The sequence below is a fragment of the Amblyomma mixtum genome, chromosome 5 (genome assembly GCF_055824585.1).
Source record: "Amblyomma mixtum isolate Tamu chromosome 5, ASM5582458v1, whole genome shotgun sequence".
Taxonomy (NCBI): Eukaryota; Metazoa; Arthropoda; class Arachnida; order Ixodida; family Ixodidae; genus Amblyomma; species Amblyomma mixtum.
In genome coordinates, this window is record NC_143016.1 from 577,850 (window position 1) to 596,683 (window position 18,834).

General features: G+C 44.9%; 1 protein-coding gene and 1 long non-coding RNA gene across 2 annotated transcripts in view; one reads left to right on the forward strand and one right to left on the reverse strand.

Annotated features, from left to right (window-relative positions):
- The window catches only part of LOC149341069 (putative ATP-dependent RNA helicase DDX23), a 37,752-nt gene that overhangs the window by 6,333 nt on the left and 12,585 nt on the right, over positions 1 to 18,834 (forward strand). Inside the window, exons 2-10 of the mRNA XM_089542909.1 lie at positions 12,069 to 12,154; positions 12,454 to 12,581; positions 12,835 to 12,882; positions 13,160 to 13,291; positions 13,725 to 13,821; positions 15,420 to 15,558; positions 17,981 to 18,108; positions 18,320 to 18,496; positions 18,594 to 18,673. Coding sequence (XP_089399035.1) covers positions 12,472 to 12,581; positions 12,835 to 12,882; positions 13,160 to 13,291; positions 13,725 to 13,821; positions 15,420 to 15,558; positions 17,981 to 18,108; positions 18,320 to 18,496; positions 18,594 to 18,673 — 911 coding nt within the window. The 5' untranslated portion in view covers positions 12,069 to 12,154; positions 12,454 to 12,471. The remainder of the gene's footprint in view (positions 1 to 12,068; positions 12,155 to 12,453; positions 12,582 to 12,834; positions 12,883 to 13,159; positions 13,292 to 13,724; positions 13,822 to 15,419; positions 15,559 to 17,980; positions 18,109 to 18,319; positions 18,497 to 18,593; positions 18,674 to 18,834) is intronic.
- LOC149341070 (uncharacterized) lies at positions 4,156 to 12,069 on the reverse strand. The gene is made up of 3 exons (XR_016282866.1): positions 11,499 to 12,069; positions 9,411 to 9,733; positions 4,156 to 7,428 (listed from the first exon to the last, which is right to left on the reverse strand). It is a non-coding gene; the product is annotated as an uncharacterized LOC149341070 (long non-coding RNA).

The following is an 18,834-nucleotide window of genomic DNA, read 5'->3' on the forward strand; positions in this document are numbered from 1 at the left end:
CGGCAAGTGCCTGTGCGCGCCTTCGCCGCCGGTGGGTTTCAAGACACCGTAGGAAATGAAGTAAACGTCGGCGTAGCCCAACCGACTGTGGAAGTGTTTGCGGTGAGTTGCGGAGACCACTGTCAAAGTTAAGTCACAGAAGGTGCGCGCTTTCCGACGAGACCCCCAAGACAAGGCGGCGGCGAAGGAGGACTTCCTTCGCATAAACTTTCGCCACCGCAGTATCCCCGGCGGCGTCATCCGAGCATCATCCGAACGGAACGGCAACAACACCAACACGAATGTCAAGTGCTTAACCCGAAGTGGGCGGCATGTGTTGGTTACGAGGCGTAGTGAGTGATTGTTGGCGCAGTGACCGGGCGCGTGCCGGCCTTAATTCCCGCAGTGAGATTGCAAGCTCCCAGCAGCTGCACCGGTCTGCTCCCGTGCGTCGGCAGTTGCTGCAGTGTGATTATTCATGGTCGCCGGGTATTTTCGGAACAAAAATAAATAGAATCACGCATCGCCCTTGGAGCACATTTGGCATCGATAGCAGGCTAGGTGAGTTCACACTGGCGAGTCGCGGAGGTCGCGCGACAGGCTTAAATCGATTTGTTTCGCTTCCTCCCCGCTTTACATGTGCTTCGCAAACCGTAACTAATTGACCGAAATCGGTCGCCTAGAATACTAGCGCGACGTTTGCAACTCGCCAGTGTGAACTTGCCTTGACGCTGCCTTCGCCGGTTTTCGAGCCAAGCGCTCCTTCCAAATTGATCTCGGCAGACTCGTAGCAATCACTGCCTTTAAACAGATTTTTCCGCGCAGTTCAGACGTCTGCGCAGTACTTTGATTCTACGTAATGTGTAAAAAAAGAGGACAGCCGTTGAATCAGCTGATTTTTTTTTCTGGCTGCCATGTTTACGATGGGTGAATATGTGGGTGGAGGGATAAGGCTGAATGTAGCTGAATCCTTTGGATCAGGCGGCAGCTCACGCCACCTAGCCGACGCTTTTCCAGCATCAGTGCACCCTCGCGGCAGCAAAAGTGACTGAAGAGCAAACTTAATTGCAGAACTGAGGACGCTTCTTGTTTTGCTTAATGTTGTTAGGTTTGAAACACAGTTTGTCGGGAAAGTAAAACATTGTTCATTTTGTTAACGGCTTGTTTACAGCAAAACGTTTGCATACGGTCCCCTATTGCGCAACTAAATGCTTCCTGGGTGGAGCCCTGCTACTAGCCGCTAAAGCCCCTAGCTAGGGACTTCACTGGCCACCGCTGATTGGTTGACTCCGCGTTCGCATTTTGCGGTGTCGTCATTTTGACGTCAGAGTCTCAAAATTGAGACGATTTCTCGTAATAGCGCCCCTGGACACCGAATGGCGACAGTACCAGTTGACGACTGTTGTGGGTGCAAGTTGGCGTAGATCTGCTAGATTACAGAGAGAAGCAATTGCCGGCAGAATAATCGCAAGACTAACCCACCTGTGGCTCGCAACCACCTCAGTGGACTGAAAAATGCTCGGGACAGAGCGAAGCAATAAATCTGCACGGTGCGAACGCTATAGATACGTTGCTTACGTCTCATGTAGTACCTATCTGAATTAAATGTTCTGGAATGCACTGGCAGTGTGTACTTCTGCTCTTGAGACCGAGTCGTCCTTCATGGCGCAGAAAGAGTGTACTGAACGCATGTGCATACGCTGGGCGGCGCACCTTAAAAATAAAATTGTTTCCATGTTCACTGCATGTTTTCAAAGGCACACGAGTTCTAAGGTAATCCTCCGAGTTCTCGTTCTGCTGGTATAGTCATATTTGGTCTGTGCAATCAATGACTCTGTGCCCACATACTGTCAAAAAGCAAGATTTGTCAGATCTTTGTCAGCCAGAGATGATGTGCTGGCATGCATAAATTGATATATAGCATCGTGACAGTGTGACACTGAACACTTTATTAAGGTGTAATAGCAAGTAATTTCGATGTTTGTGTAAGCCAGTGTATTTGCCTTCATTGAAAAAGATATTCAAGACAGTGTTTTGGTGTTCGTATGAGGCGGGACAGAACTTGTGTACAAAGTATGTGATAGCCAAGTGCTCAGGGCGAAATGTCACCTATCACTGCCTCTCGCCGGGGCAGGTGGCCCTCTGGAATTCTTTACTTCAGCATACTGCAAAACTAAAATATGTGAAGAGCTGCGCTCAAATTTCGCTTCACCGACTGTAGTTATTGGCTGTTGGATTTTTTTTTTTTGCACGTGGTTTACTGCTGATACAATAACACACATGGCTCAGTCTGTGCATTGTACTGTGTGCTACTTACTGCATGCAATGTGCAATGCTTCAAAAGCAAGGGTTCGGGTAAGTTGTTTGTTCTAGTTAAGGTTGGTCGCCGAACAGAAAGGGACGACACGGGAACCAGACATACAGCACCGACTATCGAGATTTCTGTCAGTGATGCGTGTCCGGTTCTCGTGTTCGTGCTGTCTTTATTTCTTTGTAATGTGACCAACCTTAGCTTCAAAAGCAGTCTTCGCACTATGTATAGGGAGGGTGCACAGAGAGGGCCTGGTAATAAGCGTGCTCATTTTGTGCTCGTGTCTGTGTACAGCACCTGGTGCTAACTGCTCGCTATACTGCACATTTAAATTTAGGTGCCAAATGTACTTCTCTTGTGATGCAGTGTGTGCACACCAGGGAATGATCTCGCATTTTGCATGGTGCAGCGAGTACCCTTCTCCTTAACATGTAACAAACTGTAGCTGCCTTTCAAAAATATCATTTTAGTGCATCAGCATCAGAACCCCCCATGTTGGAATAATCCGTCAGTCTGAAGCCTCAGGTGACAGAGTGGAGGGAGTGAAATCCACCTTCACGAAATTGCAGGGAAGAGGGAAGAGAGGGCGGGAGGAGGCGGTTGGCAAGCGGTTGCAAATCTGAGTCGAAGGGTGGAGAGAGTGGATGTGTCACTGATGGATGGGATTTCATGGGGTGAGTGGAGTGGGGGTGTCACGTAGTGATTGATGGTACCCATTCGTACAGTCTTACCCTGTCAGCGGCTGCTCGGTCCGGCAGGAACATAATGCTAACTTTGGCTTATGGGGTTTAACGTCCCAAAGCGACTCAGGCTATGAGAGGCGCCACAGTGGAGGGATCCAGTAATTTCGACCAACAGTGGCCCTTAACGTGCTCCGACATCGCACAGCATCTGGGCCTGTAGTGTGTCACCATCGGAATACAACTGCCGCAGCCGGGATCATACCAGCGTCTAATGGAATTTGTTTAATTTTGTCGTTACACTCACAGTAAGATTAGTCTTTCCCACGTACAAGTTGTATTTAATGTCAGAGTCCAAGGAAGGGTAGCTTTCCAAAGCCACAGCTGGGCTTGTACGGCGTAATTAAGCACCATTAACATCCTTTAGAATCAATTAACGTGTTTGTACTATGATTACACAATGGACACGGTATTTATCAAGGCAAACAATGGCAGCATATATATGCCTGCAAATGTTTAAATCAAGAATAGTATCTGCTAGCTTATTAAAAATATATCATTTATAAAAATGACCGTCCAACTTCTCAGAAGTACCAAATCTGTGGAGAAATACAAATTGCAGATTGCCAATATGCCTAGGAAAATACATTTTGGCTGTCAAAAAAGGATTAGGAGCACTTTATTATTAATTACGCGAGGATTGTGGAGAGATGGGTCGGGTCACACCCAATAGTGCAAAACATGAACCCTTAGAAAAGATGCGAAGTTGTGGTGCCTATGCACTCATATGCTGTGCATAATGGGCTGCCTTGCATTACCATAACCTGTCCAGGTAGACTGCCACAAGTCAATAAAAATATCCGACATTTACAACCGCAGTTTTCAGTTAGGTAGACATTTTATTTGCGACATTCTTAATCTAGCTGGCAGGCTATCACCAGCCCGAGGTGAATGTGATGTGCAGGATGAAACGGGTGCCATATCTGGATACTGGAGTAAATGTGATGTGATGAGCCTTGGGAGCATTCCTCTTCACATGGCGCCAGGCAGTCTTGCGGCCACATAATACGGCTGACAGTGCTTCATTCTGTAACCTGTAATACTGCAGTTACTTGCATCATGGATGCAGTTTCTTGTGGGAAAAAATTAGAATGGTAAGTTTGGTGCATTTATTACATGATGTGGTCAGTTGAACTTTCCCCAGATTTTGATGATTGATGTAGGGAAAGCATTTATTATGCAAATGCATCCATTATTTAAGTAAATATGGTGTACAAAAACCTGGAATGGAAACAGAAATCAGCATCTGCAGGATTGAAACAAATTTTTAACAACTTTGCCGCAGCACCATACCCATGACTGCCAAACCACATTTTAGCCCCTAGCCTTTCACTCTACACTGTCCCTAATCTGTTCATTCCCAATGGGCCAGACATGAGGCCGTATGGCACTCGGGTATCCGTATCTGCCTATATGGACATGCCACGTTGTCTACTACACAGCTTTTTAAACACTTGTAGCAACAGAGTCAGTTTTCTCAGAAGTATGAAACTTTGTTGCAATTAGTTTTATGACACACCCAGCACATTAACAGGCATTCTAGCCAAATTATAATTTCGTTGCAGTTGGGTTTTGAAGCATTCTTCATTAATGAGTAAAAAGGAAATGACATTAACTGGGCACTATATGTTTCATCTAAGCTGCCTTCTCGACAAATAGGGGCATTTTAGAATTTCTAGGCAACAAAATTAGCACAGTGTTCCCATCACACAACAGAAGGCTCATTGCTTGGAAGGCTGGTGGAGAGACACTGTGTAAGAGCCAAGCAAGTTTATTTATGAAGTGCTTTATCATGTGAGGGAAGGCTATTCACGGCTGTTTCTACCATGGCAATATAAGTTCGTGTCACAAATTGCACCAGCAATGCTCTGAAAAATGAGTAATACTGTTTTTCTGTTGCAGCAGTATTCTCTTTGCAAAATAAGATGAATAGTAGTTTTGCGCTGCAGCTTTCAGTGTGCAAGATGACAGCTACGGCTTAGCCTTTTGTCAAGAATACTTTTTCTCATATGCATTGCAGAACTGTAGAACCACATATTGTCAACTGTCCTAAAAGGCAAGGTGTGTTGCTGGGCGAGTTGGCTGGGGTACATCTTGAGAAAAACAGTGCTTGCAGACAAAGGACCAGAACGAGAAGGACACACAACTGCGCTGTTTTTTTTTTTTTTTTGTGCCCTTCTTGTTCTGGTCCTTTGTCTGCAAGCGCTGTTTTTCTCAAGATGTCCTAAAAGGGCGGTGCACTGTGACAGCACGACGCAACAAAGAGGAATGCAGCATGGAGCGACACTTCATACTAATTTTATTGAAGAGCGCATGCCTCTATGAGTGCATCACATGCAGACAAAATGAAATCAAGCAGGGATGACGAAGAAATAAAATTATAGTGAATGCAAGGCAGGTATGAACAAGAAAATGAGTGCACTAATTTCCCAAAGATGAAAAATGTTTGCCAATTGTCAGAAGTTCTCTGTTGAGCAGTGCCAGAGAGGGCGTACTCACACAAGCAGATTCTGAGTAGGAAATGAGGGGCCTGAAATATCTCAATTTCTTAATTGTCGGTTTTAACATTCGGGAGCGACACATGGGCTATGAGGGACACCATAATGGAGGTCTATGGATTAATTTACACCACCTGGGGCCCTTTAATGCACGCTGACTTTGCACAGCACATGGCCATCTTTGTATTTTGCCTCCACTGAAATGTGGCCGCCATGGCCGGATCAAACCCACAGCCTTCGGGTAAGCAGTTTAAGAATGCCAGAGCCACTGAGGCGCCGTGGTGGGATGAGTTCTCCATTCCTAGGAGGAAAGTTTCAGGAAAAAGGAATGACTAGAAAAGAAATGCCAGAGGCCTGTAGTGTACCGTCAATGGTGCTGCTTGATATGGGATATGATGGCGCACCTTTCTCATGACCATGTGGGCTTCAAGAAAATTAGCAAATGGCACTCCTCTTCGCTGCTGTGTCTTGAGCTTGCTATGCTAAAGCACTTTGTCAGAATAGCCCGCCAACTAGCTCATAACGCAATCCTAATCCCTCACCTGAAACCTGCCATCTTCAGCTGGCAGGGCCTACAAACGCCAGCACAGTCAGATGCTACTTTCTGGCTGCTGTGCATCTGGCACGAGCGTAGCTCCATTATAGCAACAGCATGCATGTGCTTGCACATGTGCACATGCGTTGCATGGTCAACACGTACATGTGTACATGTTGTGGCAAGCCTCGCACTGCTCACAATGAAGCTTGCAGCCACTGCACGATTTGCTAGTTCTTTCCACTGTGTGCTTGAAGTTCACCAAACTTTGTGACTTTACACGCCACTGGCCATCTCCAACTCTCTCAGTACTGGACTTAGCTCAATCCCCACTTTATGCTTCCTAAACAGGGCAGATTTGCGGTGGTCTGCTCCTCCTTTGACACCTGTTGTAAAGTTTTTCGGATGTGAAACTGACGAGTACTTTGATTAATGTATCCAATCACCCATTTACCTTGCCACCAAAGTGAGAGTACTTAAGTGCCTTGTGCATTGACTCCAAGTGATTATTTGTTGTTAATCCAATGTACTGCCGATAGCAGTAGGCCCACTGACATGCCCTCTTTGCGTATGTTTTCTCAAAATATCTGACAAAGCCAAAGGCAATTAAGCCGATGCTCTTTGGAGTGGATACCAAGAAGTGCAGGGAGCAACTGTTGAGACTCAGTCTCATCTGTCCACTTCATCAGAGTGTGCAGCATGTCCCTTGTTGTACTCCTGCAGTCCTTGTTTGTGACTGTATTCAGGTGCGTGCTCCAGTTGTGTAGCACCTGCCAGCTGCAAAGCAGTCGACTCCTCAAGGGACCCATCACCTGCTCCCATGCACTGCCATAAACAGGGGCATCATCAGACATAAATGCCTGACATGGTATTGTGTTTTTTCTTTGATGGCCTCGAAAAACCTCAACACAGTGCCCGTGTTCACCCTTTTTGAAATCAAGTAGGCACACTGGATACCAAAGGCATCTTGAGAAATTGTGAGCAGGGTTGTCAGTTGGAATCAGTACTTATTTATGCCATGGGTGGAGTCAATGCACAGTTTCGCTGCCCCCAATTCATAAAGGAGCTCTCGTTGTGGGAACGTCATTAATGCTAACTCAAAGTCACCATCTTGACTGTTGGGGTCACCCTTCTTCCTGTAATACAACAATGGCGACTCATTTTCTGCCCTCATTTCTTCGACCCATAATTCAACACTCTTAAAATCGTCTGGATCTCTCTGCTCTGTTTTGCCAATCCTAAACTTATCTGCAATGTTACGGAGGTCCTTAGTGGTCACAAGTTGCATCCGTGGGCTTGATCCACTTGTACCTGCTCGGATGTTGTGCACAATGGTTTTTTCTGGCACTCCTTCTGCTAACCGGCCTGAAAATGGTACAGAAAAAAACTGTTAACATCTCTGGTTCATCTGCCTACAGCCATGTAATAAAGTGACAAATACTTCTGGTCAGATTCCTTCATCTTCCACTTTGTTCCTTTTCACAGGTGACACACAGTTCATCTTACTTTCATTTAACTTTTGTGGCACTGCAAAGCACACGACAAAATGGTTGTTTCAAAGCCAGATGGACTTTATTTTTATGAGTTTAAACTTGCATACTGCAATGCAAAACAGGGAAGTTATATACAGCGTGTTATAAATGCAGAATATAACAGCACTGAAAATGTGGACAAGAAAAGAATAAGGACATGTGCTTCACATCCTGTCCCATTTCATTCTGCATATTCAAAAAATGCACCGATTCGCCTGACAGCAACCTTTAAAGGAGTAGAGACACCAAATTTTTGAACGCGATCTTCGTTTCTTTGGACTTGTGCACAAGACAATAGTGTGCACGAGTCACAATGTAGAATTCACTTACGCCAAGTGAATAATTTTTAAGTGAATATTTTTCTCATGCTGTTTCAGTTTCAACACCTGAATGACTGCTGCTAAGTCAGAGACAATTGGAGGGCATGCCAGTCATACATAAACTGAAATATAAATGCTGCTTGTTCGTTTTTTTTGCGATTTCAACTCTTGTGCAGGCTTGTGTTTTATATTAGTGGTTTTTGAGGAAAGGAAATGGTGCAGTAACTGCCTCAACCATGCCATGAAGGAAAGAAGGAGTGAAAGAAGCAAGAGAGAAAGAGGTGCTGTAGTGGAGGGCTCCATAACAATTTCGACCGCCTGGGGATCTTTGGGCACTGACACTGCGCAGCACGTGGGCACCTCTTGCCTCCATCGAAACTCAGCTGCCGCAGCCGGGTTCTAACCCGGGTACTCCAGCTTAGTAGCTGAACACTCAAACCACAGCCGTTCCTGCGAGCGTTACTGATGAAGTGCCAAAACAGCCAAATAATTCTAATTAATGAAAGTTCACTGCAGACGATCTCTCTTATGAGAAAAAACATGGCCCTTATACAACCATTAGACTGGTGGCGTTGGTTTGATCAGCAACAAAATGCCTACGCTTTTGACAGGCAGCCAAAAAAAGAGGCTAGCATTGAGTGCAACTGTCAGTCATTCAAGACACGTTTCATGGAGCTCAAGCCGACTTCTTACGGATGAAGTTCAACGTCAGCCGATTGAGCGACAGACCTAGGATAGTCAATGAAACCAGCAGAAAAACAAAAGAACAGACATTGGAGTAGTTCAGTGCTAGATGGCATTCCTAATTATGTTCAGTTCGAAAGACTGGACCCCTTCCACAAAGCATCTCTAAACTAAACGGCATGAAGTTCGTACAGACTGTGCTGTGCATGCAATGTGCCGTGGATCAATTGTTTTTCACCCTTCGATGCGACCAAGTAGGCTCAAGTGAATTGCACTACAGTCAGATACAACTCGAGAACGAAGTGGCAGATGCCCCTTAAAGAAGACCCCCCAGTCAATGGCGTCAGCTGATTTTCATCAGTTAATCCAATTAAAGCCATAACTAATCCCCTTTCATCTGCCACCCTCCTGCAATGCTACCCCCTAGGATTAACCATGACATCATGAGAATCGGTCGACGCCATTGGATGGCAGGCTTCCTTTGAGGGGCATTGGCCACTGGGTTCTTAAGCTGTGCCCTACTATAACTTCTTCCGCCCCCTCGTTTTGTGGGACATGCCTTCTCCCACTTTACAATAGGCATTTTCGTGTTGTCCCACCTCTTTCGTGCCACAGATGCATCACAGGAGAATAAAAATCATTTAAATGATCACTCGAGTTAATGAGCATTATCTTCCCCTAAAATACATTTCTATTGCACTTTCGTCTCCCATTTATGAAAGGTTGCTGGAGTGTAGCTTCTAAACGTTTTCACATTCCGGTACAGTCAACACAGCATGCACAAATGCTTTGTACAAGAGGAGTGGCTAACCTGCAAGTACTCTGGCATCATCCTGGGATAGCCTTTGGTGGCAGGCCTCATTGAAGTGTCCGTAGTGTTTCTTTTGAAACACTAAATATACCTTGCCCTCTTTCTTCATGCTAGAGTAGCAAAGCAGTGTTCGCCGATTTTGCAGCTTCCTTGCTCCTTTTCCTGCCTTTGGCGCTGTTCTATAGGAAGCTCTTCGTACGAGCCGAAACGGTGGAAGTGCCGGTAGCGTTTAAAAACCCTTGGTGCACATTCCTTCTTTCCTGTAGAAGCTATAAAATGGCAGCAAGTTTTGCTTTCTTCTCCGTCTTTCCAGGTGCAAAATCCTGAAACGGAAAGATTGTAAGCATAACTAAGCACTCCACATAGTATTAGTTAATTATTAGTGTGAAAGCACAATTCCGAACGGTAAACCCCGAGCAAGATCCTGCGATGTATGTGGGTTTGTGCCAAGAGCATAGCAACGGCGACATAGCAACCACAGCCTCACAGCAGCATTGTAACATAGTTATAACACGATGCCAACATATGATGTTAAGTCCCTGACCACTCATGACTAAAAAGAAATTTTTAAAAATTGAGGCGTGAACAAAGGTGGGCTCCATTTTGATAAAAACGTGTACACAATCATAGCACATGGATAACGGCATAAGGCATCCTTAGAAAGCCAACAGTAAAGTAACAAGACAAGGCAATGTTCATGAAATTCTGCTTTTGCAACTTCTCTGTCAATTTTTTGTGTATCACACTACTTTCATTTTTTGAAAAGCAAGGCCAAATTAAAGTTTGTACTTTTTACATACACTAATGAAAAATGCATGTGCTATGGAGTGGGCACATATGCAGTACTCTCGCACTACTACTGGCGCTCTGCCTCTGCCAAGTGCGCATGACAACACAGATTTAGCTTCAAATTTTTAGCCGTTTGCCTGCAGTGCAGAACTGCATTTCCCAGCTTTTTTATTGTTAAAGATTTATCAGTCATTCGCTTACTGTTTTTTTCCTGCTATAGCGCATGGGGAACAATTTTTGGCGAAAATTATTAAGTTCAGGTTGTTATTACACGGACTGTTACATGGAAGTATTTCAATTTTACTACAACCTGCGAAAACTCATTCCTGCACAGCAACCTTTTACATGGCCCTGTCCTTTGACCACAAATTCAGGTCAGCGCTGTTGACTTCTATAGGCAGAACAATACTGGACATTCTTCCTACACACTTCAGCGTGTTGCGATTGCCATGGCTTCAGCGCTGCTAAGCCAGTGCATGCCGCGGCAATGTTGTGTGTCCTGTCGAGACATTGCAGGTGCCTGCAACAAAGCATAAGCAAGGCCTGTAGCAGCGAGTCTGCTGCAAGGACCAGTTTTTTTCCTGCAGTGGCCACTTTAAATATGAAAGAGAGTGCACTGCTTGTCACTTTGCTTATGGAGGAGCTAGGACACCAAAAAAAAATTCTGCAGGCACACATAAGACTGCTTACCAGAGAGAATGCCAAAGCATTAAAGTGCACAGTCATGCTATGTAGCAGAATGACGAGTCATGAGTGCAAGGCATGACTACGCAACTTTGTACAAACTCTGCACACCTTATGTTACTAGTAAAGTGCTGAGTCATGCTACACTTCAGAATGATTAGGGGTCAAAACTATGACTACCTAAACTTTGTACAAACTATACACCTTACATTACAAATAAGTGCAAAATGACTATGACAAGTCATGGCTTTCAAAGGTTATAGTACGTTACGTTTCACATTTCACTCGAATGCCCGCAAAGGCTACCTCTGCAGATCTGCTGCACTAGACTAAGCCCATTGAAATCTTCATGGTTCCTTTAAAAAACGTGCATGACATCGCTAAGTTTTTGTGCACAAAACCACGTGCAAGTTTCCCCAGGTGAGTGTAAGCCCGTAAATAAAAAAATAAAAGAACGCGCTTTGTGTTTACAAACTTAAAATGCGCGCGCTCGAAAAGTCAATAAACTGCAACTTTTCAATCGGTAATCTAAGCGCGCGACTGCATCCCGCTTTGGCCCTTTATTGCTTTGATCACTGCGTGCGTGCACGCAGTAGTATAGACTTCGTTTCTTACCTTTATTCGAGTCGAAGACTAGATTCTCCACCTCTTCCTCGAAGTTGTGGTGCCGTCGCAGGTCACGAAGGGCGACAAAATGCTTCGGACGTAAGTCGCACAAGAACGGCCGTGCCTTACTACATGTTGTTGTTGTGACTGGGAGAACGATGAAAAGGAAATTGCATGGGCCTGCCTACTGGCTGGATCCGAGCCACCACCGCTGCCGCGTGCAGATAGAGGAGATCAGAGGAAAGAGAAAAAGAAAAGACGCGTCGCAGCAACAACCGCGTCCTTCCCCATGAATATCCTTGATGGGTGTTTTTAAATTACTAGTATTGAAGAACGCCTTGTCGCAAACCGCTGAAGCAACGCCATCGCACGTGTCCGTCTCCATGCTCAAGGCAAAAAAAAAAGCAAGCGAACGAGAAATGCACCTTGGGATTTTCACGAAGAGTTGAGATTTTCCCTGTCGGTTGAAGCGCAGTGTTCCCCAAAAGTCCCCACAGAGTGACGTAGAGTAGAGCAGTGACGTCTGTTCTCGGTTGGCCAATCGCAACGAGGATCACCTTCCTCTGATTACGCCCTCCGCGCATGAACGAATGGTCAACGTTGAGTACGCGGTGGTTACCGTGGCTGGCAATTTATGCTCAAATTTTCGTAATTAAACACGCAATGTAAGTGAAGCTCACGTAATGTTGCTTATATAACTTTTTTTTCGTTCAGATGCGTATACATGTGATACACGGAAACGCGACGCCCGCCTTGACCACCTTGTATTTGACTGTACCGTTGGTTTCCCGACAGCAAGTTCAGTATCTAGTCCGAGTTTGTTGCATGTTTGTTGTAAGATGACATAGCTTTTGTTGTCATCAGCTTAGGATATTCGGTGAGGGCCAGGGCTGCCGGTTTGAGGTGACGGTAGCTGTGATGTGTGATTTTTGCTTCTGTGTGGTGTGTTGTTTTTCAAATCTAGAATAAAGCCCAGGAGAAGATGACTTCAGACGACGAGGCACGATTGCAAAAAGGAGTGTCGACCATCGCAGAGCCGAGGAAAGGGGAACGCGGGCGAGACTCCGAGCGTGGACGGGAAAAGCGACACAGGTAAGCAATTCCAGTGCTCATCTTGTCAAACTTTTCTTTTTGCTAAATTCACGTGGCGCTAACTACTCGCCCTTACATGTCTAGATTATTTCTCGAACGTTTACCTCCTGAAAGGTAAACCAACCGTTTACCAACAAGCCCAAGCATATACCCTTCTGGTTTACCTCCTGTTTCGCGCTCGTAACTCTAGCGAAACCAAGGTTGCAGAAATGCACTTATAATGTGTTAACGCTACCATTTTTATTCGCTACAGGTCAAGGAGCAAGGAACGAAGGAAGAGGTCAAGGAGTCGAGATAAAAGGTGAGTGGTAGAATGGTATTTAAGAGGTTAAATCTTTTCTGAAAATATGAATTAAGCTTAAGTGTAAATGGAGAAACACAAGCAGCATTCGTTGTACAGACATCCTGATATTTGTGCGAGTGTTGCTAAGAACTGATTCAAACTTTCCATCATTCTCAGCATGGTTGAGCACAGTTTGCTGTGACTAAATGCGTACAAAATATGCAGCACTCCGTAGAAGGTGCATTGTTCTTTTATTTTTGTTGCTGCTACTGAGTTTTCCCACTTTGCAACGCAGGTCTCGCTCACGTAGCAGAGAGAGGAAGAAGGATCGAGACAGGGACAAGGGTCGTGACAAGGACAGACGCAAAGACAAGGACCGGTCAAGGGATGAGGATGGCAAGGCCAATGATGCTGGTGGCAAAGAAAAGTAAGTTCAGTTTGATTGGTACATCATGGATGAACATTTTTGCATGGGTAGTGAGGAGCCACTGTGGAAGTGTAGTTTCAGCCTGGTTAATTTTATGTGGTTGTCATTGTGTCCCATTTAATTAAAGTACTATACCTGGAAGGAAGTAAATTCTTAATTCTGCTGTATAATAAACAGGTGATACAGGCTTTTTTATAGACAAGTTGCCAACAAAAACAGTGTGCTAGCTTTAGTAAATGGAGCTGTTTTTCGCTAGCACTTTTGTTACATTATTCCACAAGGTATGGTTTTTTGTAATGCATTTATGGGTATGGATCGGGCTCTGCATATATCTCCCGAATTTCTGTAATTTAACCATTGTTGAAAAGGTTTACATTCGGTTTACATTCAGTTTACATTCCACTTTCTGGCATGTTTTTCTGATCACCTGCAGGGATGAAGATCAGGAAGAGCACGCAGTGAAAAAGGAACCGTTGTCTTTGGAAGAGCTGATGGCCAAGAAGAAGGCTGAAGAAGATGCACGAAGCAAGGTCACTGGTGCTTTTTAGATGTTAATTATGCCTACCCAATGACTACTTTCAGTGGAGGTAGCCTTTCTCTACTGCTGGTCTCATGGTTAAATAAAGTGGCTGCAGCTAAGCATCTCAATTCCGCAACTTGTAACTACAGGTTGAACCATTGTGTACTGGATAGCAGACAGTTGAGAATGTACTTTGCATTTCCATGGTTACTGTTCTAAGGCCGCGATCACTGAAAATTCTCTCAGAGCAGTTGTACTGTTATGTAAAATGCAAAAGGGTATCAAATAATATGATCACCCTGTGTTCCGCTACCCATCTAGTTCACCAAACATGACTGTGGCTTGCGAGACTCCTGGAGCAGGCAAATTTCACGTGGACTCTGCACTCTGTCTCAGTAACTTAAGCTAATTCTCTCATTTCTAGTTCCCTGGTTTGTTGCCTTTCCCTTTGAGCTGTGCAGCAAGTTGCTATTTGGACGCTCATTCGCATTTGTTAGTGTGAAAGCACTTATCCGGAGGTTCAGATCCTAGCGAAATTGTCTCTTGTCGATGTATGTCTGAATGTTAAGAGCCAAGCAAAAAGAAATCACACCAGTATCCATGACTGGGAGTCGAACCAGTGGCGGCATGAACAGATCAGCTTCTAAAGACGCTGCTCGAGACCACGAGACCACTAGGCTATTGCCGTAGCCATACATGCCTCTTGTGAAACTGCACCACTCTCTTGCGCTGTGTGCGTTGCAGAGCATCGTCTTTATCAACCTCCATCTGCTCCACCCCATTGCACTGAACGCTCATCGCCGTCTTCAGTGTAGCACAAATCCGTGCTTTCGCACTGATTCAAATGTAGCAAACATTTTGCCTGAATTTTTTCTTTGTTCTTTTATCTTCTGAGAAGGGTGCTTGTTGAGTGCTAGCATTTTCTGTAACGGGTTATTGATCTCAGTGCTATATGTTGTGTACAAATACACTAGGCCCTGGCTGCCTGGAGTTATCTATAGTTGAATAATAGGCAGGACTATTGTTGATATTGTCAGGTCGTATAACTGTCGTGTTGTTCTTGTACTGCAGTAAATGCAATAGGGAGCAGGGAGGTCTTGCTGCTTAAATCCCATTTCTTGTGCTGTGCAATGTCAGGGCACGTTAAAGAACCCCAGGTGGTCGAAATTTCTGGAGCCCTTCACTACGGCGTCTCTCATAGCCTGAGTTGCTTTGGGACGTTAAACCCCAGTAAACCAAACCAAACCAATCTTTTGCTTTTCTTTGATTTTCGCAATACTGAGACATGCTTGCACGTGGCATGGACAGGAAGGTGTGAACAGTATGTGGCCTGTATTTCTTGGAAGGCTCATATCTTCTAGTAGCATGCATAGTATTTAAAGCCTACTCTAGTGCCTGGCATGCTTGCTTTTGTTAGTTTTGTCTATGTGGTGCTGTTGCATAGAGATTGCTATCCCATTGTTATTCATGACTGAATAATTATGGTGTTTAGGTTCACTGGAAGTGGTGCCTTGTGTGCTGACATATTAGTCAAACATTGTGGGGCTGTAAACGGCTGCACTGCTGTGGTAGATAGCATGCCAAAGGGTTCTCTTTTGTGGCACGCAGCCAGTGTTCCTGACCAAGGAGGAACGGGCGGCTGAGGCCCTCAAGCGCCGTCAGCTGGAAGTTCAGGAGCAGCGGCAGCGAATGGAAGAAGAACGCAAGAAACGCCAGCAGTTCTTCGAGCAAGCAAAACGTGCTGCTGGTGAGCTAGTCGACAGAATCTTCAGATCTGAGTAGTTAAGATGGGGGGCTCTATTCTAGCTCTTATTTCTTGTTTATATAGTGGCTACGAGTGCTTACTTTATAGACTTTGCCCAGGCTTCTGCTGTCGCCAGCACATTCAAGTACCTTTCTGGAGTAATTATGTCATACAGTAAAACCTCTAGTTCGACCCCTGTTAATTTGAAAAACTGGATAATTTGTACACCCCATTCAGTCCCATCCAATGTAAGTACAAATCTATAGTGTAAAGATCGCCAATTTGGAGGAATTTGGCCGCGCTTCAGCTAATTTACACAGATATCTGCGTTGGCGTGTCCATAGGGCAATGGAGATGGGGTTGTGATGATGGTGAGCGAGTGAGTGAGTGAGTGACTTGGATGTCTGGCGCTGTGCCCAACTGAAATGTCAAGGCTCTGAACTCGTCATTACAATCATCAGTCGAGAAGGCGTGACAGGTTGCTTTGTTGTTTTGTGGTTGAGCACAACCACTTCCTTCTTTGTTTTCGTAGCATAGAGACTGCGCTAACAGCACTCTTCTTGTAATCATGGAGCCTGTAGTGGTTTAACATTACGCCGTGTGCATGTACGCAAGGTGTGCACCGTTGCAAGTGTGTGTTCTGGGTAGGGGGAAATGCGCTATTGATTATCTGAGTGTCCTAGAGGTTGTGCAATATTTTGATTGAACTAACAGCCAGCACTGCAAAAAATAGTAATTGCCACGGAAATTTTTTTTTGCCTGAAGCAATGAAGGGTTTTTTTTTTTTTTTGAGGCGCACTTTGTTATGGTTTCTTGCCTTTTTTTTTTGCCGGTTGCTTGGATAATTTCACACTGGGGTAGATTGGACATTTTTTCTGGCCCTGTAAAATCCAAATAAGGTGATACTGTGCTGAAATGCAAGTTTGGACTAAGGATCACAAGTGTAGATGTTTGATGGTAGAACAAAGAGACCCAAGGCTGAAAGAAATTTCTCCAACTTTGATATCTTCTCAAGGGGCAAACAAGGAACAGTAACTGCTGTATTGTGCCTGTTCTTTGGAAGCGTAGCAACAAGCAGTGGGCATAACATGCGAACATCATCCAGTTTCTGCACTACTTCTCCAAGTAATGACTAGTGTTTGTGAAATATGTCTGCTTCTTTATGATTATTTTAAATGGCTTGAGGGCTTCTGTTTTCATCATTATAGTTGCATGATCGTTCTCACATCTTTGTGTCATTTTCGTTGGATTGTTGTATTTGACATCATGCATCTCACATTTTTCTTTAACCTGTACAGCCGGCCAAATCTTTAGCTGGCGGGCGCGACGGCCACTTTTTCTGTGCTCCTGCACTTTGGGATGAAGCAAACTTGCCGAAAGCTCAATATTAAGCATTATTAGTGTGCCTGCGCTTAAATTTGATATTTTCGCAAGTTTGCTCCGTCATGAGCCACTGGAGCATGGAAAGCGCGGCCGTCACGCACGCCAGCTAAAGATTTGGCCGGCTGTACATCGTTGGAATTGGTTGCGAGGGGTAATGGAGAATACCACGATGACGTTCAGTTTAAGGATAACATTGTACTCTTGAGAGATGAATAGTAAGGAAGACTTGAGGGCATAAATGCACTCAACGGTATGGTAGGGTTGAAAATTGGTGTGAAGAAAGTGTATAGTGTTCAGCACTGTGGCAGAGGAGCAACGGTTTTATATGTAATGAGGCACAGGAGGCATTGAGGGCTTATATCTGTCTTCTTGTGACAGATGAAAATCATTAGAAATAGATTACTGGGGTTGTGTGAATGGGTTTAAATGCATTCGGCAGACTAGTGAGTAAGAAGAGCTTACTAGTAGTATCCCTCACATAAACACATAAGCATGTACTATAATGATTGCATTCTGCCCTAGTACTCATGTAACTGTGCCTCATGTAAAGAGGCGCAGTTTAGAGTACCTAAAAGAAAGCTTGAAATTAATTTGAGGCAAGTGTGACAGTTAATGAAAAGGCAAATGACAGGTATTGCCTGCCTCAGAACTCTGTGCTTCACTGTTTTACTAGGTGAACAGAGGGAACATCAACTGCAGGGAAATGAAACATAATCGAAGGCGGCAGAGAATGGGATTGGGTGACGAGCTTAGCAAATGTGCTAGCGTAAGGAGGGTGCAGCTAGCACAGGACAGGATTAATTGGTGCTTACCGGAAGTGTGCTTTCTCCTGCAATAAATTAAAATTTTTGGTTTCAGTAGAGGTAATCGCACCACCCATTTTGCTTTAATGTGCTGGGACTTATGCTGCCTTAGCACATACTTGCAGGCGTATTAAAACAAAGTTAGGTGTTTGCTTGACATTTGGAAAGTATAGGCAGCAGATGATGCTGCGAAGCCTTGTTTAGTTCCCTGTGCTCTTTTAAGACTGCTTTTCTTGCAGACGATGTTCCCGACCGCGTGGACAGGCGGAGAAAAGAGAGGGAGCGCTATCGTGATGAGGAGGATGAGGACGACCGGGACAAGATCAGAGAGCACAAGGACAAGGAAAAGGAGTTTGAAGCCATCAAGGTGTGTGGCCCAAACCCCTTGCACTCTGAAGCTGAATGGAGGTGATAACCAGGCCTGGAATGCCTACAGGTCACTTTTTCTGATGGGCTGGTATGCTTTGGCATCGAAGGAAAGATGTCCACGCTGTACACATCCTTTTCTGTCGTGTGTAGTGATGTAAAAATGCAGCCTAAGCTTATTCTTAAACCATAATTTGTAACGTAATGTGCAGGAGCGCTACCTGGGCATCATCAAGAAGAAGCGGCGAGTGCGGCGGCTAAATGACCGCAAGTTTGTCTTCGACTGGGATGCCTCGGAGGACACGGCGGTCGACTACAACCCCATCTACAAGGATAAACACACCGTGCAGTTTTTTGGCAGGGGACACATTGGAGGTATTGACCTCAAGGTAGGCCTCTTCTCTGTAGACCCTTATTGTTGTGAATGCTTTTAGCTCATTTCCTCTGCATTAGAAAACTACCTACCAGTTTTGTGTATGTTTGCAGGCACAAAAGAAGGAACAGTCAAAGTTTTATGGTGAACTTCTTGAACGTAGGAGAACACAGGCTGAAAAAGACCAAGAAGTGTAAGTCTTGTTCTGCCAGTTTGAAATGCATGGGGATGACGGGAGAAATGTGCAAAATAGGGTCTGTGCTCTGTGTGGCTGTTGCCCGTCTTGTAGCTTGTAAAAAAAATGGAAGGGAGCAGCACAAGGATTACATACAGACTTTTCGTTCTGTGATTGTG